At 39.9% G+C, this 25,539-nt stretch overlaps 1 protein-coding gene across 2 annotated transcripts in view; it reads right to left on the reverse strand.

Moving 5' to 3' along the window:
- Window positions 1-25,539, reverse strand: part of TXNDC16 (thioredoxin domain containing 16) — a 51,384-nt gene that overhangs the window by 22,563 nt on the left and 3,282 nt on the right. For both annotated transcript variants that reach the window (XM_087922439.1, XM_026698731.2), the window contains exons 2-13: window positions 24,165-24,373; window positions 21,745-21,827; window positions 20,172-20,245; window positions 17,606-17,680; window positions 14,041-14,162; window positions 12,712-12,799; window positions 11,179-11,335; window positions 9,281-9,447; window positions 6,074-6,134; window positions 5,483-5,639; window positions 3,581-3,727; window positions 994-1,053 (exon numbers count right to left, since the gene is read on the reverse strand). In XM_087922439.1, the coding sequence (XP_087778565.1) occupies window positions 994-1,053; window positions 3,581-3,727; window positions 5,483-5,639; window positions 6,074-6,134; window positions 9,281-9,447; window positions 11,179-11,335; window positions 12,712-12,799; window positions 14,041-14,162; window positions 17,606-17,680; window positions 20,172-20,245; window positions 21,745-21,827; window positions 24,165-24,336 (1,363 nt within the window). In that variant the 5' untranslated portion in view covers window positions 24,337-24,373. The remainder of the gene's footprint in view (window positions 1-993; window positions 1,054-3,580; window positions 3,728-5,482; window positions 5,640-6,073; window positions 6,135-9,280; window positions 9,448-11,178; window positions 11,336-12,711; window positions 12,800-14,040; window positions 14,163-17,605; window positions 17,681-20,171; window positions 20,246-21,744; window positions 21,828-24,164; window positions 24,374-25,539) is intronic.

Consider the following 25,539-nt stretch of genomic DNA (forward strand, 5'->3'; position numbering starts at 1 on the left):
CTCTTGGCATTTGCCAGAAGCTTAGCAACCTAGTAGATAAAGTTGTAGTTCAGATTATCTTCCTAAACAAAAGGGTCACCTAAACATTGGTCATTCTATGTTGGTAAGTTAGTGGGTGCTTTTTTATTTCTTCTCTTAGATTCATGGATCCCTACTGTCACTCCCTGCTGCAGCTGCATTCAGAAGTGAAGTTGGTCAGCTGAGTGCAACAGATCATACATCTGTTTATTGTGTCCAGCTTTTTAAGGGGATGAGTTGGCGGGGTGTTCGTATGCAGCTGGTTTACTTGCTGCTTCTCTGCCTATTGTCAAATAGTAGGTATGCAGGACATACTCTCAGCTCTGCATTTTAATTTCCATTTAGTGACGTCGAAGTCTGCCGGGAATGTAAAAAGCAGACACGGGAGTTCTGAGAAGTAAATAATATAAACACACCCATTCAGCTATTGTTTAACAAATCCAAAGTGAAGTCATTCCGGAAGACTAAACTATCTTTGATAAATGCTCAAGATGTCTTTGACTGTGACTGTCAGAATTCCTAGCCACCTATTTCTAAATAGACCATTTTTTTAAAAAATGCATAAAATACATAAAGTTTAAAAAATAGGAATAAATACAATTGGAAATATTTCACAATATTTTTGTTTGTTAAAAAAAGGGCCACCTCCATTATTTTTTTCTATTTTTTTTCCAGACCTCCACATTCTACATTAGGAAGTGATGTGTTCTCTCAAACCATTGGAAGGATATCAAACTGGGAAAGTCAGAAATGGGAAGCTTTCAAGCAAAAGTTGGATAAATATTTCTTTGGGATTCTATAGCTCTATCAGCTTTTCCTTTTCTGCCACTAGGTGCAAAGCTTTCCCACTTACCAAGATTTCCCACTTACCAAGATTAACTTTATGCTGAATTAATCATTTGAAACGAAGACCTTGTATTAAATTAAATGTAAAGAAATACACAACCCACAGCAACCATACAGACTGAACCATACCTTTCAACTGAGCAGCAACTTCAAGGAAAGACTGCATAACCACTAGAGATACAGCTTCCCCTGTAAATGAGAACAGGAAAAGTTAACCCAATATTTCAGATACCAGAGTGTGTGGAGTCTGCCAAAACTCAAGGCATGAAGGAATCCTAGTCCATATCGGAAAAAACCCTCAACTTTCTTTTGACAACATGTTTTATACAAGACAAGGTATCCAGAAATTCCAAAAAATGCACAGGTAAAGTGCTATCTGGTATAAGTCCAAGGGTGATTTGATGCCTGTACTGAAAAGATTTGAACTGATTGTCAATAGTTATTGGGCACAATTTAAGTTATTAGTATTAATCCCTAAAGGCTTAAATAGCTAATGGACAAACTACACTATATGGCTCTAAACCTCGAAAGCCTATACTGATGGACCCAGTTGGGTTCCATAAGGGGTTTGAGATTGTCTCTGAAGATCCGGTGGGTGATTCAACTAAGGTCTTAGCCACTGGTTGGAATGGGCAGATGGCTGAGACTCTGGTCTAGACTGATAATTTTTATCTGGCTTCTCCATGTGCACAGATCTCAAGTTGCACCTTGGTTCTCCAAAGAACTCTGAGGGACAAACCACCAGGTGACAGTGAGTTTTAGTCCTGCCTCAGGCATGAAAGCTAGGTGAATGACTTTGGGTCATTCTCTCTCAGTCCAATGGATTTCATAGGGTGATTGTTGTTGTGGGGAAAATAGGAAGAGGGCAGAATAGCAAGTATGTTGGTGGCCGTGAGTTATTTTTGATGATAATAAAGGTGGGAAATGAATAAATGAATGAATTCAATATAGTACAGTATATCTCACAAAGCGAAAGGGAGAGAATGGAGGAGGATATTTATACTTGCAAGACTCTTGTTACTATAACCTTTTATAAAAGTGGTTTTAGCATGCATAGCTTTAATTTCCTATTCTGGATTACCTTAGGGGACTGACAGATATCATCAATCACATTGTCCTTCTGGAGTGGTTGTAAGGTTTGGGAGTGATGGGGAGGGCATCATTTTTTGGTGATTCTCCTTCATTCTCCACCTCGGCATATTAAATTGGGCCTTTTCCTGATGGTTACCAAGCTATGAAATTCACTCTCTCAGGATATGCATTTGATTCTTGCCCTTTCCATGTTCAGAGAATATATTTTTGTCTAATTTTTATTTCTTAATTAATTTTAATGTTATTTTTGTTTTGTTTTAAAAATTAACTCTCTTTAATAATAAAACGGGATATACTGTATTTTCAATGAATGATCAGGCCTGTCTTTGGCTTCTACTGGCCAATGAATGATCAGGCCTGTCTTTGGCTTCTACTGGCCAATGAATGAACAGGCCTGTCTTTGGCTTCTATGTCCTTAGAGAGTGAGGAGCCCAGCTAGTCAGAACAGAACATGCAACTAAACTAGAAGATTGCCCAACTACCAGCACTCATAAGACTGCAACCACAGCAAAGAGCTCATAAAAACGTTATTTTTGTGGAATGAGGCAGGATGGATGGAAGGATACGTAACCCAAGAGCAATGCCAGGAGATAGGGCCAATACACTTGTATTTTATTTATTTTATAACACTTCTGGGATTCTTTTGGACTGAAAGGCAGGATCAGCCTCAAGTAAACAAGGGCGCTGCTGGATCCTAATAAAGTTCCAATAAACTCAGCATCCTGTTTCCCTGAAATTATCCACATATGTTTCTATAAAGCCTTTCCTCTTATTGTACCTAGTACAATACAGGACATAGTCTTTAGAGATAACCGCCTATGAACGTAAAAGTTACAGATTACTGTTCTTCATTTAAATGTTTTCAAATGTTTTTTATTATTGTTTATTTGACAGGTTTATATCCTATCTTCATCCAAGAGCTGAACACAGCATTCATAGCACATCCAAGTTTTCCAACTCTTCATGGTAAATAGGCTCAAAGACAGTGACTGACACAGGATCACCTGGTGAGCTCCCCTATCCAAAGGTAGATGTGAAACTGAGTTTCCCCAATTGTAGTTCAATACCTTAACATCCACTCTGTACTGATTCTTCTCTTTTGGCAGTGGAATCCTGCTCTTACTTGGACTTTCTACCACAGATTTCCAGCATGATTATGAAGAACAGTGTCATGACCAAGCCCAAAGATGACCCAATGAAATCAGTAGGGTCCAATCCTTTATTTGCTCATACCTAGCAGACAGAATCTTGCCAAACTAAATCTATAAATTTCTAACCTACTAGGTATAGCCTGAGAGATTCTAGGGTGTGGCTAACCTAACCTCCTCCAGCTCAGGACTGTGCAGTATCTAGATCTGGGTGTTTCTCTGAAAAGATTTACTGGGTCATCCCTGTAAAAGCTCTGTGTTGCCAAAACTCTTCTCCGCTGGTTCTCCTGGTACCCATTTTCCATCACAAACAGCCTCACCTGCTTATTCATTGTCTTTCTTTACCTATTATATTTGCCTTGTAATGGAAAAGCAAACAACCAAAAAACTTTAAAAAGCTTAAATTCTAAAGAGCACTGCAGCCGATGGAAGACACCAAACCCACACTGCACAACACCTTGCAAAATCTGACTTACAGCTGGCATAGAAGAGCACTGCTGTGTGGTTGGTGTCTGCCAGAATTGAGAGGAAGGATTCTTCTGTCAAGGTACGGATGTGTTCCTGGTGGAGTTCACGCTTCCGATCTCTGACAACAGATTCCACCACCTCATCATCCTGAATATCTGCAAAGCAGATGCACATTCTAATTTAGAAGAGGGACGGAGTGAAGAAAAGGTGCTTATATTATCATTGGTGTGAATATACCCTGAGGAAAAAAATGATGGAGAAAATGAAAAATGGAACTGTCTTCTTGGCAGCCATCACTTGTTTCAGGTTTTGTAGGTTTCTTAGTACAAGGTTCATAATCCACTTCCTCCCAAACAGCCCTACCTCTTGTTCTTCACCATCACCATCATTGCCTCACTTGACCCTTCCTTCTCGAGGTTCAGGTTGCCTAGACATTGTTGAACTTAACTCCCAGCATCCCTTACTACTAGCCATCCTCCTAGGGAAGAGTAGTTCAACTCTATGGTTTGGGCCTAGCAGGAAAAGGCAACACAAATGGCCAAGGCTGCTGCTTGTCCCTGCTTCTTTCACCACTTGATTGTTCAATGAGAGCTCCCCCCAAAAAGGTCACAGAAACAAGAAGAATGGCAACTTCGGGGAACAGCAACAGGATTCCTCTGAATCCTGGCAAGTAGAGCATTGCCAGTCTCTGACTTTTATCCTTTGGTCACCAAGGTGAAAAGAGGCCACTGGACTTTCATCAGCAAAATCAAGGACAAAAGTCTGCCCAGTAGGAAAGCCTCTTCAAAAATATAGCAAAAGAAAGGATGTGGCTCAAAGAATAGTCAAGAATTATTAAAAAGGAAGAATATCAGAAATTAAAGAGTTCATGAGATGATTGTCTTCCCTCTTGCTAAAGTTCTGAAAATCCAGTTGGGCTACATAAGAGGGACAATTGTAAAATGAGCCCCCACAATCTTTTGGGATAAGTAAGCATATATGATATATGCTCAAAAATAATGATTACTATCCAGGGAAAGGCTTTGTAGACACAAAATGGACCTATCATAAAATGTCCATTTTCTAGAAGGCAAACTGCTAAATTTGTTCCCTAACAATTCTCCTTCCCTGCAGGATACTGTGAACCCATAGTAAAAAAGCAACAACATATTTTTGCACTGCCAATGGGTACCCTTTACTAACAAAGAACTAGGCAGCAGCCACTTACATTTATTTTCATCTCCAAACCCTATGAAGAATTCAAGGGAATTCTGAGAATAAATGATTTGGAAATTGCTTTCCAGCAAATGCTGGGTAGCCTCTGATGCCAATATCGACCCTGGTTAGCTTTTAGCAACCAGCCAAGATTGGTTATATGCTGCCCTCTAGCTGGGCTAATATACAATAATATGTACAAACTGTGAATGTAAAAAAAGTGGTGCACATAATTTGCTCATCTTTGGTGAAAATTGAATCAATGCAGGCTAGTAGGAAAGGCAATTTTTGTCAAACTCAGCATTTGGAGCATGTTAATTTAACTATTAAGCTATAGAAGGATGGCAATGAAATGTGTTACTGATGAAGGTGTATATTTGTAGGTCAGGGTTGAAATGAGGGGTCTCTCTGAGCTTAGTTGTTTTCATGCAGATGTTTCAATACCCAAACTAGGTAACATCATCAGTGCAAGCAGATGACAGTAGCTATCTGCAGATGATTTTTAATATGCAGATAATGTACTTAAGTTGGGTAATGAAATAGTTGCAAGAAAACAACCTTATCAAAGAGCACCAAGGACCCCTCAATGAAATGAATATCAGACAGTGAATACAATGAGAAGAATATTTTTTTAATTTATTTTTTAATCGGAAAGCAAAGAAACGAATTTGTGAAAACTTAATAGGTCAAAGACGCTTCTGAAGAATCTTAATTACCTTGTTCATTGTTCTCATTCTCCACTCCGTCATCCTCTTCCTCTTCATAAATCTCTTCTTCCTTATTATCCAGACTAGGTTTGCTCTGCTCGCCATTTTTCAGCAACGCTACAATTTCATCTGCATCTTTCAATGTGAGGTATTTAACAGGCATATCCTGCAGAGATGCAAATATCCAGAAAAATGTGGCCCAAAATAGGATGTATGGGACAGTCCAGATTTCAACTGGTAACTCAATTGTTCAGCACACCACACATTCAGAAAGGTGCTGAAGTAAGGCATGGGAATTATTATAGACCTTATAAACAAACGGGGTTTCTACTATTGAATATTGATCTTCAGATCAAATATCCAACTCTCAGATGCATTTTGACTGACACTGTTAAAAGCTGTCTGGAAATATTCCAAGGTTATCATCACCAATAACAAATACATTACTACTATACACTCTATAATACAGAACAGCTAAAGCAGCAAATTTTATGTGCATAATTCTGGAAGTAAGTAGGAGCATTTCCTTTCTAGCAAACAAGCCTGGGTTTGCACAATAAATTAAAAAGTCAGTCCGAAATAACGACTATGACCACTTACCTCCTCAACTGTCTTGATAGCCACATTATATAGGGAAGAAATTTCCAGACCAACAGAATTCCTTTTAAGATATAAGAGTTTATGAATTACAGTAGAGAATTACATTTTTATAACAGTTTCAGAGAGAAATATTGTTATCAGACCACAGGTTTGTGTTCAAATTATTCAAAACTTCTTTGTATAAAAACAAATGCTCCATGAAAAACAATTAGCATCTCAGAAAGATTAAATGAAACATCTTTTGCCCCAATGTGCTGAGTCCCGGTGGCGCAGTGGTTAGAATGCAGTACTGCAGGGTACTTATGCTGCCTGCCGGCTGCCTACAATTTGGCAGTTCAAATTTCACCAGGCTGAAGATTGACTCAGCCTTCCATCCTTCCAAGGTTCACAGATTGTTGGGGGCAATATGCTGACTCTGTGAACTGCTTAGAGAGGGCTGTTAAGTACTATGAAGCGGTACTAAGTGCTATTGTTATTATCCATGTTTATAGATATAAGGAAGAAAGTGATGGTCTTATCTAGAAATGCAGCCAAAGTATTAACCAATTTGTTAAAATTCATAAAATTCAGGTTCTTTTTGTCCTAATTAGACATAGACATAGAAGTATAGGGTTGGACAGGACTTTAGAAGTCCATCCTCCTGACCAGTCCTTCTACCATCCTGGACAAATGGTTGTCCAATGTTTTCTTGAAGACCTCCAGCAATGGAGTACCCACAATTCTGGAAGGCAAACTGTTATATTGATTGTTTCCACTGTCAGGAAATTTATCCTTAGTTCCAGGTTAGATCTCCCTTTGATGAGCTTCCACCCATTCACTGCTCCTTGTCCTACCCTCAGATGCTTTGGAGAGTAAGTCAACCCCTCTTCTCTGTGAATACTCTTTAAGTTATTCTTCTTGACTACTTCTCTCAATCCACTTGTCCTTAATCTCTAATTTCTCTCATCTATCCTAATGTTCTTTCACTATGACAAATTTCCTCTTGGATCTAAGACCAAACTCTCATGAGCCCAGAGACACTTCCAGTTCCTTTGGTTCTGCCAACAGTATTCCCAACAAAACTCTTAGCAAAATATATGGAAGCTCTCTCCTTGGCTAAAACACATGAACACGGAGATAGCAAAAGGTACCCAGCCACAGACTTCACTGGGAAGTCCAATCATGGCATCCAGGGTTACCTGCTTTATAAAAAGAATTGTTCCATATTGCTTGCACTTGCTTCCTTCGAGCAATGCTTGGGGATCCAATTGCACATTAGACAGACAACAGCATATACACAATAGAGCACAAGTAAACATTAACATTAGTAAAGCACCAGCGTGAAAGTCACAGAACCACATGGAAGCCAAAGAAGCGGAAACTTTCTCTTGTTTAGGTTCAGAGACCTATTTACCACCACCCCTGCATGAATTACTGTGGAATGATATTAATTATTTTGCTTTGATTTAAAGCCAAGTAAAATCGAATTTACTTTGTGTCCTGACCCTTCCCATTACTTTTGGAAGTATGGTTCCAGCAAAACTTTCTGCCTGCCATTCCTAACACACACACACACATCAACTAAGATGTATGACCTCTCACTAAGCTGAAATTAGAAAGAAAAGCAGATGTGGATTCTGCCTGGTGCACCTACATTTATTATCTGGTTCATTTTACATTCCTTACAAAACAACCCATTTTGCCAAAGTTGTAAATGAAACTTTCAAAAGCTGTACTGTAGCACCACCTGGTATTTCTTGCCATATTGCAGCTATCCTTCTGTGGGCAACTTCTGTCATCCCAGAAGTGGCTAAATTTCAACTCCCAGCAGTCTTTGACGTAATGGTTAGGGTAAGAGGTGCTGAAAGTTGTAGCTCAACAACTTCTGGCCAATTATAACTCCAAATGATATTAGAATTATTTCACAAGCAGAAGCCACAAAAGCCCAAATGGTATGAATGCACATTTCAATATGCACTTTCATTTTTATACCAAATGTTCAGAGGTTTAAAGGCTTTCAGTCATATAATCAATGGTTAGTGAAGACTGACAGTCACAAATAAAATTTCAATAAGCTATTGGTTTGAACAATAGCTCATTCTCTTCTCCTGGCTTAACTGCAAACTGATCAAATTATGAAAGATGAACAAGTATATTCAGCTCTTGCAGAATTCATCTTTGATTTATTTCAGCAGGGTTCTCATGCTGGGAACTCATGCTTGCTCTTTCCTACCTGTGCTGACAAGATCTTGCACTGCTGATGTTGTTTAATCACAGGAATGAGCATTACTGCAGAAACACCTACCCACCTACAGCCTGTTTCAGTCAAATCAATCCTATTTGCTAAGAATGACGATTGTAATCAAACACTTTTTGCAGACATCAGGCTGGGAAGAGATGCAATTAAAACTTCAGACACCCAAGTTAATTTCTTAAGCCAAGTCTCTTTTTAGCCTTGGCAACTTTAAAATGTGTAGATTCTGACAGCTCAAGTCCACACAACTTAAAGTTGCTAAGGTTGAGGAACACTGTCCTAAGCAAAAGGATAGGCTTCAACTTTGGACATGTTTGATTGGAAGTAAGCCCCTCTTCTAAATCTTCCTTAGGGATATCTGTGGAGGTTGCAAAGATTGGGGGATGAAACTATCGAGATGGACAGTCACAAACAAAACTCGGACTCCTATTACATGCATGTGGGATGCATCATACGCACATAAACAGCCTCACCCTTTTAATGAGGAGATTTAACTGGAGCGTCAATTTAATTGGAGCTTCAACTGTGCAGTAGAATTTGCCTCTGAGTCCACCATGGATGCAAGTCTATGGAGATTCTCAGTCATCCAGGTCATGGTTGTCCCAAAGGTACATTTTCAAAAGGCAACTGGACTTGGGTTTTTCCTTAAAGATGTTTCGCTTCTCATCCAAGAGCTTCTTCCATTTTGGAAAGGTTCTTTCCAAGCATTTTAGATGAGAAGCAAAACATCTTCGAGAAAAAACCAAGTCCAGTTGCCATTCTAAAATGCTTTGGGACAAGCATGACCTGGATAATTAAAAAAACCCGTAGACATGTACTTCCATGATTTTGGGGGCCCCATGCAGATGCCCCTGACACTTGCTGTGAGTCTTTGGGAATTTCCAACCTCAAGATTTACACTAAGAACAGTAGTGAGATAAGTTCTCCCCTCTCTTATGCTTTTTAATTCCTTTTTAATTTTAATTCCAGAGAACCTTGACAAAAGGAGGACTCCTGCTTTCCCCAGCAACTGCCAGGCTACAGATTCAGCAATCCTCTTGTCCGCTTCCAAGGTCTCTTCCTGGCTCAGAATGAAAATCAGTGGTAGGCCAAGCTGGAGATGAGTAGTTGAAATCTTTTCAGGATCTTCTGCAACCTCCACCTGGAGAAGAAACACCAGCATAAAAGATCAGTGGAGATGTACTGCAGGTGGCCCATCAAATAGACATGATACAGAAGAAAAATAAATGGGCAGGACAAACTCCACCACAATAGCAGTGTTTTTTATGTGGATAGTTTCTAATAAGTATCTTCCCTTCCCAAGACTTTTTCTCCCCCATAACCCATGTTGCTCTCTTATCTATCCTCCCTGCATGTCCTAGGATGAAGAGGGGGTCTTCCTCTGAATACCTAGCCGGACTGTGCCCTTCCCCAGTTTCCTCCACAGCCACTGGAGCCACACTCCCACTCCCTGTCAGCTGTTTCACCTCTCCCTCGGAATCAGATTCCAACAGAGGCATGACAGAAGCACTTACTGATTTCTTTTAGGTATTTTTTCACTTTCTCAATTGTCCAGCATGTATTAGCAATAATGTCTCAATTTAGGGAATGAATAATTATACTTTAAAGCATAATGGGCATTATTTCAGATGATAATAAGCTTTTATTTTAAGGTGATCTCACTTCTTATTATACTTTTTCCCTTGGCATAGTATCTTTGTCATTGGGAAGGTATTATGTTCACTCATTAAGAAGATCAGCCAATTATAAACAATTAAAATATTATTTATCAGTAATTGGGAAAGATTGTGAGGAGATTGAGAAAGAAAAAGGAGGTATGCCAGCCATTAACAATTCAAAGATGGAATGGGATGAATTGGTAGTTTATCTCAATCCAATTTGCTATTACTTGGGAAGAAAAGACTGAAATTGTTCAAAGAAACTGCCTTAATGAACTCACTAATAACGAAAGATTGGATTCCTATTGCAGTTGGCATGATTCTGCTTTCTTCCTCAAATCATGGCATTTTAGAAATCTGTCTATCTTGCTTCCTTGATCTTGCCTTGCTAGAAAAAATCTGATAATAACATTTCATGAGGCAGATAGCGTAAAACACCAGTTGATTCGGCTCAGTGATAAAATCAACAAAAAGCTCCTTTTCTGTGTTTAACCACAGAATAACTGTCACAATGACAACCGGTACTTTATTCTGCTTTCCTTGGCTTCAAGACACTAGGGATGATGTAGGCAACAGTATATATTTATTTATTTCTATATCTGCAATGTGGGCAATACAGTGTAGTCCTTGACATACGACCATAAACGGAGCCTGCCTGTTATGATCGTATAGCATGATGAATGTAAAGCATGTCAGTCAAGTGGCTGATGCAATTTTATTATCTTTTGTTCAGGGGTCATTGAGCAAATACAACTGCCATAAAATGAGTACGACAGTTGTTAAGCAAACTCATTATTTGCTCTGGTGCACCTTTGCCGAAAAACTTCCAGTTTTTGGCAAAATGGTCATAAAATGCTATCCCACAACCACAGAACGCTGCAAATGGTGATAAATTTGGCCATATTACCGAGTGCCCAAAGTGCTGTCCCTTAACCACAGGGGAGCTGAGGAAGGTGTCTGTCCTATTTGGGTCGTAACTTCAAATGGTCACTAAGTGACCAACCGTAAGTCAAGGACTACCTGTGTACTGTATTGCACATACTTTCATTTTCCCTTTTTTCTTAAAAAACAAAAAAAGGATTTTCCCCAGTGCCTTTAACGTTTCCACTGATTCCACTAGTCTCACCTGATTCAACTCTGCCCTGATATGCTTTGAAGGGAACTCAGAACACAAGAGGAACATCGGAAAGAAGCCATGGCTCCTGTTCACCTACCACCAGAGGTTCCCCCATCAACTTCAGGAACTTGTGGATGCTTAATGTAGTCAGTGGCTCTTCCATCAGAGTCCTGCGGCATGGCAGTTCAGGATCCATGGCCACTTTACAGTGGCAAAAGAAGAGTTTTGAAGATGGCACCTCTGGCTCTTCATAGCTGAAGTGGGGGGAAAAAAATCAAACCCAAAAATGAGCTGGCTTTGTTTGAAACATCCCAACACCTGGCTACACTATGTACAGAATGGAAGGCAAACAAGAAATAAACCCTCTATCATATGTGAAGGGTCACTTCTGACACCTGGTCCAAATAGCTACCTCTATCAAAGCCTCCGCTCCTTAATTTTGCAGCCCCTAACCTTTTTAGAATGGAATGGAATGGAATGGAATGGAATGGAATAGAATAGAATAGAATAGAATAGAATAGAATAGAATAGAATAGAATAGAATAGAATAGAATAGAATAGAATAGAATAGAACAGAATTCTTTATTGGCCAGGTGTGACTGGACACACAAGGAATTTGTCTTGGTGCAAATGCTCCCAGTGTACATAAAAGAAAATATACATTCGCCAGGAGTCAAGAATCACGAGGTACAACACTTAATGATAGTCACAGGGTACAATAAGCAATCAAATCATGCTAGGAAACAGTCAATAAAAATCATTAGGATACAAGGGACAAAGTTATAGTCATACAGTCACAAGTGGGAGGGGATGGGTGATAAGGAGTGATAAGATTAATAGTAATAGTAGTGCAGACTTTGTAAATTGGACAGTGTTGAGGGAATTATTTGTTTTGGGCACCAAGGACCGGTTCAGTGGAGAGGCTTTTCCGTGGATGGGAGGAGGCGTGGTTTCATGTGCTGCCTTATTCCTGTGGATGGGGCTTCACTTATTTGAGAGGTTTCTGGCATGCCACAGACCGGTGCCAGTCCACGGACTCAGGATTAAGGATCCCTGCCTTAACTGACCCCTGCATTTTTAATAGATCCACAAAACTGGAATCCAGTTACTCATCACTCCCTTCTTAGCATCACTCCCTTTACTTAGTTCAGGGGTATCAAACTCAAGGCCTGCAGACCAGATCTGGCCCGTGGGGTGCTTAAATCTGGCCTGCGGGGCCAGCCTGGAAATAGCAAAGGACTGGCCTGTGGTGCCTCTGGCAGCCAAAAATGGTCATGGGGGGGGCCACCTGTGGGGCCCCATGCCCTGTTTTCGGCCTGGATGGCCTCCTGCAGCACTCTGCCGGCCAAAACGGGGCAGCAAAGTGCTGCAGGAGACATCCGTCCCATCTCCTCTCCCTCTGGCTGGCCCACAGAGAACTACAATGCTGATCCGGCCCTCGAAGAAATCCAGTTTGACACCCCTGAGTTAGTTGGCAATAACCAAAGCAGAAATCATTTCATCTTAAAAAGGATGAAGCTATCACCCTCATGTTCTGTTTCGGTTTGGTCACTGTGTGTGACTTCTAATGCTAGCCTGAAGACTTTGGTCTGATGCAGTTGGGCTCTTATACTCTTAGAGAAATGCATACCGGATGCTCTTCAGAACTGCCACTTCGGTAGTTAAGGCAAACTTAATTGAGCCATAAACGAACGCAGCCTCCATGAAGACTCGGTGCTCTAGAAAGAGAAAATATTTATTCATCAATTCCTCTAGATGACTAATCTTGTCTTTCTGTCTCCCTTTCCCTTTAAGTCAGAAATGTACTGCCTTCAGATGTCTGAGCCTTTTCAAAAACTGCCACCATTTTTTTTAAACATAGAAACAACAATATTGAGCATTAGGGATACAATAGTAACTGTATTTAATTCAAATTTAAAATTAACTTTGGAGGGTGTTTTTTAGAACTCTGAGGTAAAGATAGTCCTTGACTCAAGACCACAATTGAGCCCAATTTTTTGTTGCTAAGTTAAACATTTGTTAACTGAGTTTTATCCCATTTTACAACCTCTCTTGCCATAGTTATTAAGTAAATCACTACAGCTGTTAAGTTAGTAACAAGTTTGTTAAGTGAATCTGGTTTCCCATTAACTTTGCTTGTCAGAAGGTGTCCAGAGGTGACACTACAACTGTCATAAATATGAGTCAGTTGCCAAGGATCTGTATTTTGATCACGACCGTGGGAATGTTACAACAGTCCTAAATGTGAAAAACAGTCCTAAGTCAATTTTTCAGTGCTGTTGTAAGTCACTAAATGAACTATTTATTGTAAGTCAAGAACTACCCATACTCCAGAAATGAAGCACAACTAGGAATATTATCTCTATTTTTATTGTAAAGTTAATTAACAGAATCTTGCAGGTCCAAAGGCACTTCTCCCCTCCTTTCCTTTTACTCAATGGTAAAGGAGGCAGGATCCCTTCTGAAATGCTTCCCACGGCCTCCCTCCTCCTTCTGTGGGCTGAAATACCTTTTACACACTGGTTGTCCAGTCTGTGGCTCTTCCTCCTGTCACCCAAGATCATTCCCACATACCATTAAATTCTTCAGTGTACCACTCAAAGGCCAAATATACTCCTTCGTGAGGAAAATGTTACACACTCACTCCTGTCCTAAATCAACTTAATCCTCACTTTGCAAACACCAGGAAAAATCTACCCATGTCAAAAGCTATTCATGTTCATGGCATGTATGAATAGACATAATGCCATTTACCTTTCATTTATCTACATATTACACATATGGCTTATCTCTTCCAGCCCAGTTCAAAATACAAGAGAAAAACTATTAAGACAGCACTAAAAATAGAAAACATTTAGCAGTATAGTGGCATGTTAGTTCAAAGCAAAACATATCACAAAAGCAGTAGCCCATGAATGATAGAAAGCTTTGGGAATGGATACTAGAGCTGTAGGATTACCTGCTGTCCCAATTGCTTGAACATATGCGAAAGCAAGATCGGACTGGCGCTTCAGAGAGTTTTCTAAATGCTGAAGGTTCATCAGTGTTGAAATGTATTTTACTTCATTGAAGAGGAGAGCGCTGGGAAGAAACGGGATGACCAACAAATGAAGAACCTCAGCAATAAAAACAATCACCTGTATTTTAAATAAGAGGATTTAAAAGAGGCCATTATATTACTGTAATTTAACAAGAATGCATATACTTCCTGCTTGATGGCTCTCCAGCTGGTTCCTTCTAAAAACAGCTAAATGAATTAGGAAATTTTGTATTAAAAGAAACCAAGTTCTGACCTACAAATCAAAATTGATGGCTTCTTATTCTGAGAAACCCACAAAAATAATGAACCATAGCTTCAGATTCAGCTTGCTAGACACAAGGATGTGTGAATTCATTCAAGTCCAGTGAAATCTACTTAGAGTTTGTTTGCTTTGGTGCCTTCAAGTTAGTACTGACTCCCAGCTACTACTTGGACAAGTCCTTGAAGTTTTCTTGAGAAGATTTCAGAATGGTTTGCCATTGCCTCCTTCCTAGAACTGAGCAGGAAGGACTGGCCCAAGATCATCCAGCTGAGTTCATGGTGAATGGGACTAAAATTCTTGGTCTCCCAATTTTGGTGTCTTAACCACTACACTGTCTCTCCTTACTTTGTTAGTAAGGCAGTATTCTAGTCCCTATTAAGTGACTCATTTTTACATAGAATGATTTTTAAAACTAGTGGTTTTAAACACTCCAATGGGTCCTGGACCGAAACCATTGTGGTTACTGGGCAGAAATTTGGCTTGTACATCACCACAGGGTGGCACGCAAAGAAAAGGTAATAAGGAACAATATAGAACTCAGCTTGGAAGGATTGTTACATGTCATTCTTGGTTTTGGGCCTGACAGATTGTCAACATTTCAATGAAATAAATCCAAGCCCTTTAAGAACCATGAGCTCAGGACTTCCGGTTTGAAGGGCTTCGGCAGCAGACAGGAATCCGCGATTGTGCGCGGTTTCTGCCTGGGCTCGCCGCTGGAGCGCCCCGAGCTGGCTGGCTTAGGGGCTAAGCCACCCCGTAGAGGTGGTGAAAAGGGAGGAGATCGCCAGCAGGGTTGAGGAGAGCCGCATCTCTCCTCCTCAGCTGGCCAAACTCCCTTTCCCGAAGGCGGTAGGAGCAGTGGTCAGAAATGGCCACCTCAAAGAAGCACTCAACCGGAAAAGAAAGTGCAGGAGGAAGATAAGAAGTGAAAGTTTTGGCTGACCGGGTTAAAAAGCAACAACTAAGGTAGACTGGAATTTAAATTTTATAAAAGATAACATCGTTCCCAAAGAAGAGTCGGAAGCAGTGAAAGAAAGCGAAAAGGGAAAGTTTTTTTTTCTTCTCTCTCCTTCCTTACATTGACAACTAAGAGATCTGAATAAGAAATCGGAAAAATCCTCTTTGGCATCAATAGGTAATTAAGCTGAAAATATAATTAAATGCCAAAGGGACAATAAAGATTTCTGGACACTAAATTTTTTTTTTCTATAAGCAGGAAGGCACAGGAAAAGAATAAGGGCAGGATCTGGAGGGAGGAGACTGCCTGGACTTCAAAAGAATCTAAAGTAAAATCTCAATAAGACTTCTAAAAGATACATTTTAACTGGAACTTTGCAACTAAATAGTAACCCCAGGAAGAGAAAGTGAAAAAAAGAAGGTGTAAAAAGAAACTGCTTGTGTGTATTTGGATTGCTTGGTGACTTTTGGATTTAATGACTAAAAACAATTGGGTGGTTGTTTAAAATTTTTTTACAATGGCATCACTTCTGGATGAATTGAAAATGGAACTTAAAAAATATAAAGAAGATGCACAAGAAGGGAAGGGCTCTTTTGGCTTCGTTTTTCAATTCTTAGAAATAGAGATCTGTAACTACGAGGAACAACAAGAAAAGACTGCACAACAAGAAGATTGGGACAAAGAAGAAGCCATCTTTAATGAACAAGTAACTATGTGGGGAAGAAAGGGGAAAGTGGGGAAAGAAAATGGAGAATTTAAGACTTAAAAAAACAGCCAAAAAAGGGAAAAATAATTTGAAAAGTGGATATAATGTTGGAAAGCAACAGAAAAGGGGAATACAGAAGAGGGAAATGGAGGTGGAGAGGCAGTGGGGTAAAAAGGGAAGAGAGAAGAAGAGAGGGAAGATGGAAAGGAAGAGAAGTTACAAAGGTTTGGAGCAAGATGTAAAGAAACAGGACCTATTCAGAGATAATGGGTGAAAATCTAACTGAAAAAGGGATTCTGTGAAGGTACATGATTGTATTGTTATATTTGTAATAGAAATAATGTTAGAAAATTGGAAACAACATATGATTAAAAAGAAGGATAAAATAGTGTAATTTAGTGAAATGTTTGTGAATAAAATAAATGAAATAAAATAAATGAGAAAATTGAATTAGGAAGGAACGGGAACATTTTAATTAGTCAATGTTTTATAAAATATAAGTGAAGGCAGGGGAATTAACTATGGAAAGTTTATTATTGTTCCCATAGAAGTATGATGTTTATTTGAAAAGTAATGTGCAAAACGTTAAGATTTAAATGAATATTAATATTAATGATAGAATTGAATTGGTATGGATTGTTTTAATTATATTATACATTTATAATTTTATCTTTTTTTAAGAATACAGTGTGTAGTTTTAGAATGTTCCATGCAGAATCCGAATGGAAGTTATGTATTATATTGTTATAATTTTAGGGGAAAGATATAAAGGCGTCATACTCTAATCAGTGATTACAGGACAAATTTTGTTTAATGAGAAAAGATAGTAGACAGTTGAAACAGGACAGACAAAGAATATAAGTACAATGATTTGAATTGAGATGAAATAAATAAAATAAAATTAAGAAAGTTAAAAGAGGGGAGAAGCTATATAGAAAATGTAGAATAGTAATAAGATATGGAATGGAATATAAAAATGAGCATGAACTTGAATTTGTGTCTGTACGAAGAGATGTAACCCGGGATTATGCTGCTTTCAAAAAAGATGTTTTATGTTTTGTTTGTTTATGTTTGTTTTTAAAAACCAATAAAATTTACAAAAAAAAAAAACACCATGAGCTCAGATCTTCATTGCAAGCTCCTGCCAAAGAGTCCTTACTCTGTCATTTTTCTGCTTCATTCCTAAAATCCTGCTGTCTTTCTAGAGCTCTCTCTGTCATGTCTCATGAACCAGCTGAGATTAACTATCTGCTTTCCACAAAAAATGAAAAGCATTTAGGAAAAAATGCTCATTAGGAAAAAAAATAACATCAGGAAATACCCCAAACAAGAAAATTTTAACTGTTCATTAGTTTTAATATTTTTAATTGTATTTGTATTTAACTTTGTTTGCTGCCTGGAATAAAGGCAGGGTGTTTTCACTTCCTCCTCCTCCTCTTCTCTTTCTCCTTTTACTATTTCAAGTGTCAAAGGACATATTCTTGCTCTTCCGGCAGTCTCAACTCCTGCTATTTGCAGGCAGGATGTATATTGAGTAAATAAAGGATAGAGAACTTACAAAAGTACATTTGCCACAATGGCATCCAAGCTGAACAAGGCATCTATGGCAAGTTCACGAACTAACACACGGTCCCTGGAAAACAAGATAAATTTTTAAAGCCAGCAGGCACTGTCTTCTATCACATGCTACATCTTTGGGGTGTTGGGACTTCTTTAGTTTCCACTGGGGGTGCCAGTGAGCCTTCAATAAGCCCAATAATATGCAGAATGGAAGCAAAGCTACTCAATGCCCTCTCTACTTAACATGGGTTTCTGTTGTCTGGAGCAGTTGCATCAAAAGTTTTCCAGACTAAGATCTGACCCCTTGATCTTTCAAGAATCCTCAGAATCAGCCTTTTTCTCAAATGGTGAATTGATCTGACCTGCTGTAGATTCATATGTCTGAGGGCTGAATGCCTATGGAGATTCTCAATCATCCAGGTCATGGTTGTCCCAAAGGTGCTTTTCCAAAAGTTCACATCCTGGACAGAGAGCACCTTGAAAGAGAGGTCAAAGAGACCATCTATGTCAGAGGTGTCAAACTCAATTTCATTGAGGGCCACATCAGGGCTGTGGTTGACCTTGGGGGGGCAGGGCCGACTGGGTGGGTATGGCCAGCTTGATGCTGCTTACTGGGCGTGGCCAGCTGGGTGTCAACTCAGGGGTAACTGCCAGAATCCTGACACTGAGTGGGCATGGCCAGCTTGACACTACTCCCCAAACTGCTGGCATGTTTCCTCTTTGCATCGGGTAGACCTGGCCTGATAGTTCCTCTTTGCAATGGGTAGACCAGGCCAAAGTGATGCAGGTAGACAGGGCTGAAGCCACACTGGCCCGATGTCTCCTCTTCATAATTGGGAGACCAGGCCTAAGACATGTTGGCCCAAAGTTTCCTCTTTCCATTGGGTAAACCAGGCCTAAGCAACGTGGATAGACCGGGACAGCCCCGCAGACCAGATCTGACCACATTGTGGGCTGGATCCAGGCCATGGGCCTTGAGTTTGACACCCCTGATCTATGTTAAGACTGAACAGCCCTCTCTTAACAGAGGGGGAAGGATATGATACCACCTAGCTCCTGTTTACAAAATAGTCCTTTCAGCAGTTCCAAAAAGGTTCCACACTCATTTGCACGCTGATTTGGGTGATCTGAGGGTATAGATAAATCCCCAGGTGGTCTCAACAACTCTCAAAGTACTAATGATCAGATGACTGCAAAGAATATAAATCTTTCTATTCCACAGAACTGAAGAAACTGAAGGGGAAAAACAAGGAACCTAAGAGAAGACAAGATCATTATGTAATCACAGGACAGGCTGCTATAGTCTCCAGGCTATACTATTTAGTTAATATACCCCTTGATAAAATTACTTAAACTGGTGATGCTCACCACATCTGATGGCATCGATGTTTGGTCTAGTTACAAAATCAATACTTGTCTTATTAGAACTCAATAGCTTTGAAATTCACTACTGGAATTATAATGTTGGGAGGGAAAAAAATGGCATGTTTTTATACACTGCGATCACAACCTAACGGTTTATTTAATGAAATAGGGTATTTCAGCAAAAAAAAAAAAAGTATTTTCAGTTCAAAGCATGGATAAAGAATTTATTCATTTTGTTTCAGAGCAGACTAAATTCAGCCTTCCCTCTTTTGCTTTTCTGTGATTAATATGTTAACTTTGGGTGCCCACATAAATTTTCCTAAATAAATATACTCAGCTACCCTCCAAATGTTGTCGTGTTGAAACTCCTATCCCCTTCCACCGGGGTGGCCAAGAAAAAAAAGGAAGCCGGAAAGGACGCAGACTGAGGGAGAGCACAGACAATCTGATCTCAATGCCCAGCTACAGAGACAGTCCTCAGGTTATGACCACTCATTCAGCAACCATTCAAACTAGCAATGTTGGTGAATGAGGGGGACTTACAATAAAGCTGTGGCCATTGCAACGTCCCCACAGGCACATGATTGTGATTCAGACCCTTGGCAACTGGCTCACACTTAAAGCCGTTGCAGTGTCCTACAGTTACGTGATTAGTATTTGAGAACTTCCCTGCTGGCTAACCAAAAGCAAAATCAGTGAGAAAGCCGCCATGAGGTTGTCAATCTCTCACACTGCCTTTTCATCTAACTGAGCACTGTAACACCACTGCAGCACTTGCCAATGCTCTACTGCAGGGGTCTCCAACCGTGGCAACTTTAAGCCTGGCAGATGTCAACTCCTAGAGTTCCCCAACCAGCTTTACTGGCTGGGGAATTCTGGGAGCTGAAGTCTGCCAAGGCTTAAAGTTGCCAAGTTTGGACAGCCCTGCTCTACAGCACCTGCCCACCCATAATTCTCACCTGCTGTCCTGCTTGCCTGGGATTCCCACCTTTACCAACATTGTGGTCACACAAGATCCTTAATTAACACTGTCCTGGGATTAGCACAGCAATGAGGATTGCTAGGATTGTCGTCACTAATTGATGGAATCATGTGACATCCCACTTTATAATGCATTGTAGAAATTCTGTACCAAGGCCTATTGTAACCGAAAAACCATTTGTGCAAGCTGAGTCACTGTAATGAGATGAACTGTTTACCTGAATAGGTATATTTTTCCCAAGGAGTTATCTCCTCTGCAGTAGCTGGATGCTTCTCCTCCTTGGCAGTTAATCTATGAAAAAAAAAACCTAAAATCTTTACTGGGGTATTATTGAAAGAGTCATGGTGGCACAGTGGTTAGAATGCAGTATTGCAAGCTAACTCGCTGCTCACTGCCAGGAGTTCGATCCTGACCGGCTCAAATGTTGACTCAACCTTCCATCAGTAAAATGAGGTACCAGATCGATAGGGGCAATATGATGACTCTGTAAACCACTTATAGAGGTCTGCAAAGCACTATGAAGCGAGGTATACATCTAAGTAATATTATTATTAACTGTCATGTTGCAAAAGTATGAAATCTTCAGTCTGCTGAATTATATAACAGTGAATTGGTTACTATCATCTAGAATTAATCAAGTCCAAATCTGCTTAGTTTTCTAGATTAGCTCAAATCACCTGCTGAGGCTTACTTTAATTGATTTGGAAACACTTATATGAAAAACCTTCCTCTCATCTTCCACATCAATAAATTAGACAAACTGAATGTTGCATCAAATATACATTTTAGGTGTCTGAATTTGCTTATTTTTACAAAACGGCTTTTGGGGAAACCTCAGGATTGAGACTGAGGCATGCGGAGTTGGGTTATTATGTCCCTGCATCACAAACCTGTTAAAAATCCTAACTTCCAAAGCTGTTTTTTTGCTCTGGGAGAGAAGCTTCTATTAATATCTGATGTGAAATAGTAGCACCTATTATTATAAATAAAGCCATGTTATATAAAACCATGGTGTTAATGAATTGTCATATTGGACCCATATTAAATCAGAAAAAAACCCACTCTTCCTTTGTTATTCCCAGATCTCTGACGTTCTTCTTCTACGTGCCTTTTGTTCATATAGTGCTAGAAGACAGTGGCTTCTAATAGAACAATGATAGAACTGAGTCCTAGAAATTCTAATTTACAAGCTAAGGAAAGCATATAGAGGACTGCTTGAATTCTTTCCAATCCCTTCCAGAGTGGCCCTAAATTCATGCATATGTATATACTGGGAGGCACAGGACAGGCTACATATGATTTTGCTCTGGATCACATGAGTAGAACAGAGCAGCTGTCAATAGAGCCTTCCCCACAGCTGAAAGAATGTCCTTCTTTATAGCCCCCAGACTGACCCAGACCATTCTTTTTACCACATTCTTTCTCCCTGCACACCAAATGTGGTTCCATTCTGTTCAGTATTCAGAGATTTACCATGCTGACAGGCAGAGGCATACAGTCTCAATTGCTTTACTTAATTTCTTTTCCAATTTTCTGTTCAGTTGGGCAGCACAAAAAGAAAATGGGAAAAACAGTTATCGCAGAACTTAACAGTCAAATAGATTACACTAGATAGACGGAGAATAATTTGACATAGTAGGATTATGTTTTGTTGAAAACAATGGGGAATTATTTCACTCTGCAGTCAAAAGCTGATGGGCAATTTGTCATTTACATTGTGGTAGAATTTGTCTTGAAATTCCAAAAAGATCATGCTTCTCTAAGAATTATAAAGCAGAAAACAATTCTACCTTTAAGATAGAAATCCCATAATCTTGGAGAGCTTCTCTGGAGTTCTCCAGCTGTTCCAAGAATACCTCACTAGATGGTGAAACTGGAATAAAAAAACAAGACCTTCACTGGTATCATAATGACAATCAAAGTGATATTTTTAATATTTCTAAAACATTGTTTCATTTTCATCTTCATTTTTTCCCAGAAATCGGGGGAGCGGGTATCAAGCATTTGAATTTAACAGCAGGAATAAACCCATCCCTCTCTGTACAATGCTGGCTTGACTTGAAATCTTCATGTTGATTTAAAGTTATTTTATTAACCTGCTTCCCTTTTACCTCTGTTCTGTCCCCATGACAGAAATAGGAGATGCTGAAGGGCACAGGAAACGGCCTTGAAGGACAAAAGGAAGAGCTACTACCAAGGCAATGATCAGAAAAGAGGGGTTTGAGTCTAGGCCAGGAAAATAATTTAAGCAAATGTTTCAAATAAACCTCTCCATAATTCACATGAAGATAAAGGGGAGGAAGGAAGAAATGCATTCAGATTTATATGATGTCACTGCTAGACTTTTATGTTAATAGTAGTACAGGTAGTCCTCTACATACAACCACAATTGGGCCCAATATTTCTGCTGCTAAGTAAAACATTTGTATAACAAATGGAGAATATGTAAAAAGGAGAATATGTAACCTCAGGACATAGTAACCATCACAAATATGAATTATTGCCAAACTTCCAAATTTTGGTCATGTGACATGGGGATGCTCATGCTTACTGTAATAAGTCACTTTTCGAGGTGATGTTATAACTCTGAATATCACTAAATGAGCCTTTGTATGTTGAGGATTACCTGTACTGATTTATCTGGCATTAGTTTTCAGACTGGTCTAGCCCAGAGGTGTCAAGCTCAAGGCCTTAAATCTGGCCAGCAGGGCTGGCCTGGAAATAGCAAAGGACCGGCCCACGGTGCCTCTGGCAGCCAAAACGGGGCACGGGTGTCTGTGCCCATTTTTGGCCTGGACGGTCTCCTGAACCATTTTGCTGGCCAAAACAGCTCCCCGCCCCCCCCCGTGCCGTTTTGGCCAGCAAAATGCTGCAGGCCGTCCAAGCTATTCCACTCCTCCTATAATGCTGATCAGTTCTCAAAGAAATCCAATTTCACACCCCTGGTGTAGCCTGAAGGAAGACAGAGCCTTCCCTGGAATGGCACATAAATTGTGGGATTCCTTCCAATGAAATCTTGCAGAACTTCCTCTCACACAGAAGGACTAGGGGAGACATGATAGCAGGGTTCCAATATCTCAGGGGCTGCCCCCAAAAAGATGGAGCCAAGCTATTCTCCAAAGCACCTGAGGGCAGGGCAAGAAGCAATGGGTGGAAACTAATCAAGGAGAGAAGCAACCTAGAACTAAGGAGAAATTTCCTGACAGTTAGAACAATTAATCAGTGGAACAACTTGCCTCCAGAAGTTGTGATGCTCCAACACTGGAAGTTTTTAAGAAGAGATTGGACAACCATTTGTCTGAAATGGTATAGGGTTCCTGCCTAAGCAGGGGGTTGGACTAGAAGACCTCCAAGGTCCCTTCTAATGCTGTTATTTTATTATATGACTCTATTATACAAGGCGAGGAAAATCTCTTGAGGATGAGCTGAGGTCTATACCTACTACTGAATGGCATACTGAGGATTAAAAGCTGATGTGCTCAAGGGGGAAATTAAGCAAGCCATAACAGGAAAATTAAGCAGTTCAAAGTTTACCTATATGTAAAATAAAAATAAATGTATCAGTGCCAATGTCAATATCAAAAGCTCCAGAAGGTGACCATGAATATTGATGGCTTTGTTGTGACCATTGTTCTTCAGACATTAAATCAAATCAGGGTTTGAACAGCCAGGCAAAGTCACCTTCCTGAGGAGAAGACACAATCTATTCCAGTAGAACCACTATAGAAAGGGTCATAAAAATAAATAAAACAAAACCCAGTCATAAAAATAAATTAAACAAATCCCTTTTTGGGGCATGAAAAAAAAATCCTCAGCCACAGCTATGTAAGAAATCCAACCAAAATGTCACAAAGTCATATATAACCTTTCGCTTTCTGCAGAACTCTTCATCAAATTAGACAGGTGGAAGGAACTAAGGCCTGAGGGAATCCGATCACCCTGGGTATCTCCCTCATCATCCAACCCACCTGACTTTTTGAAATATTATTTGAATCGGGATTTCCGCTGTGAGTCATGGCTGACTAAAGATGACTCCATGAACGAGCGGAGGGGATGATCACTGTGTAGAATGAAAAGCTCATTGTCATTAGGAATGAATTATCAGAATATACATTTCATGCATGCTACAACTTGGCTCCTAAACATAGTCATATAAGTTTTCTTTCTTTCCTAACCAATTTTTCTCAAGGAATCTGGTGAAAATACTCACCATCCTTCTGAAAATAAACCAAAGATGCTTTCGATGCTTGCAAGCTGCTAAAATATTCCTGGGGACTTAACTCTGGAATCACGTTTTTGACACCACTTGTCACTGAGATGCAAGAAATCCATATGAGGAGGAAAAAGAAGTGAGTCCGTTGAGTCATTTGTGGTGATGACATGTCTACAGATGCTCAAGTTGTCTCAGGAGAATTCAACCTTAAAGATATATTGGGTAAAAAGGAAAAATAAATAAAATATAAACTTACTATGTACAGTACAGTAAAATGGTAAATTCAACATTCTAATCCAGAGTACCCCAAGGTGGTCAATTTCGACCCCCAAGAGTGGATAGAACTATCCATTGTTGTTGTTGTTATTGTGGTTGGTTGCACTGAGTGGAGCAGTGGCTTAGAGGTGAAAATGCTCGCCTCCCACTCTGAAGGCTAAGAGTTAATCCTAGGCAAGCAACATGTGTTTCTCTATCAGGGAACAAAGACACAATATCTGCTGCAAACTCCATGTAGGTGTCAGGAAGGGCATCCACCCAGTAAATGCTCATGGCCAGTTAACAATTAACTCCATTCAGTCTCCCCAACTCAATAGCAAATTGAGGGATTACGGGGTTGTAAAAAAATGTGGATGTTTGCATAGTCAGCCAGATATTTAGATTGGATTTGGCATTTTTATCCACCTAGCAAGTCCATCTCAGGATTTGGGACAGACAAATGCTGTTGTTTGATGCTGTTAAAGGTTATTTATTCTTCACAAGAAATAAGTTTTCCAAGTAACACTGCCTTTTGCAATTGACTGATGGTAATTTTGTTACCATCATTACCATGGTGACTCAGTGGCTAAGACACTGAGCTTGTTGATTAAGAAGATCGACAGTTTGGCGGTTCAAATCCCTAGCGCCGCATAACAGAGTGAACACCTGTTACTTGTCTCAGCTTCTGCCAACCTAGCAGTTCGAAAGCATGTAAAAATGCAAGTAGAAAAATAGGGACCACTTTGGTGGGAAGGTAACAGTGTTTTGTGCACCTTCGGCATTTAGTCATGCCTGCCATATGACCATGGAGATGTCTTCAGAAGTGCTGGCTCTTCAGCTTTGTAACTGAGATGAGCACTGCCCTCTAGAGCTGGAAACAACTAGCACATATATGTGAGGGGAATCTTTACCTAATTTTGTTAGTAGCAATAACAATTAGACTTATATACCGCTTCACAGTGCCTTACAGCCCGCTCTAAGCAGCTTACAGTCAGCATATTGCCCCCAACAATCTGGGCCCTCATTTTACTGACCTCAGAAGGATGGAAGGCTGAGTCAACCTTGAGCCCCTCAAGATTGAACGCCTGGAGTAAGCCGTGAGTTAGGCCTGCAGTAC

This window comes from Pseudonaja textilis, chromosome 1 (assembly GCF_049901715.1).
Source record: "Pseudonaja textilis isolate UNSWEBS1 chromosome 1, rPseTex1.2, whole genome shotgun sequence".
Classification (NCBI taxonomy): Eukaryota; Metazoa; Chordata; class Lepidosauria; order Squamata; family Elapidae; genus Pseudonaja; species Pseudonaja textilis.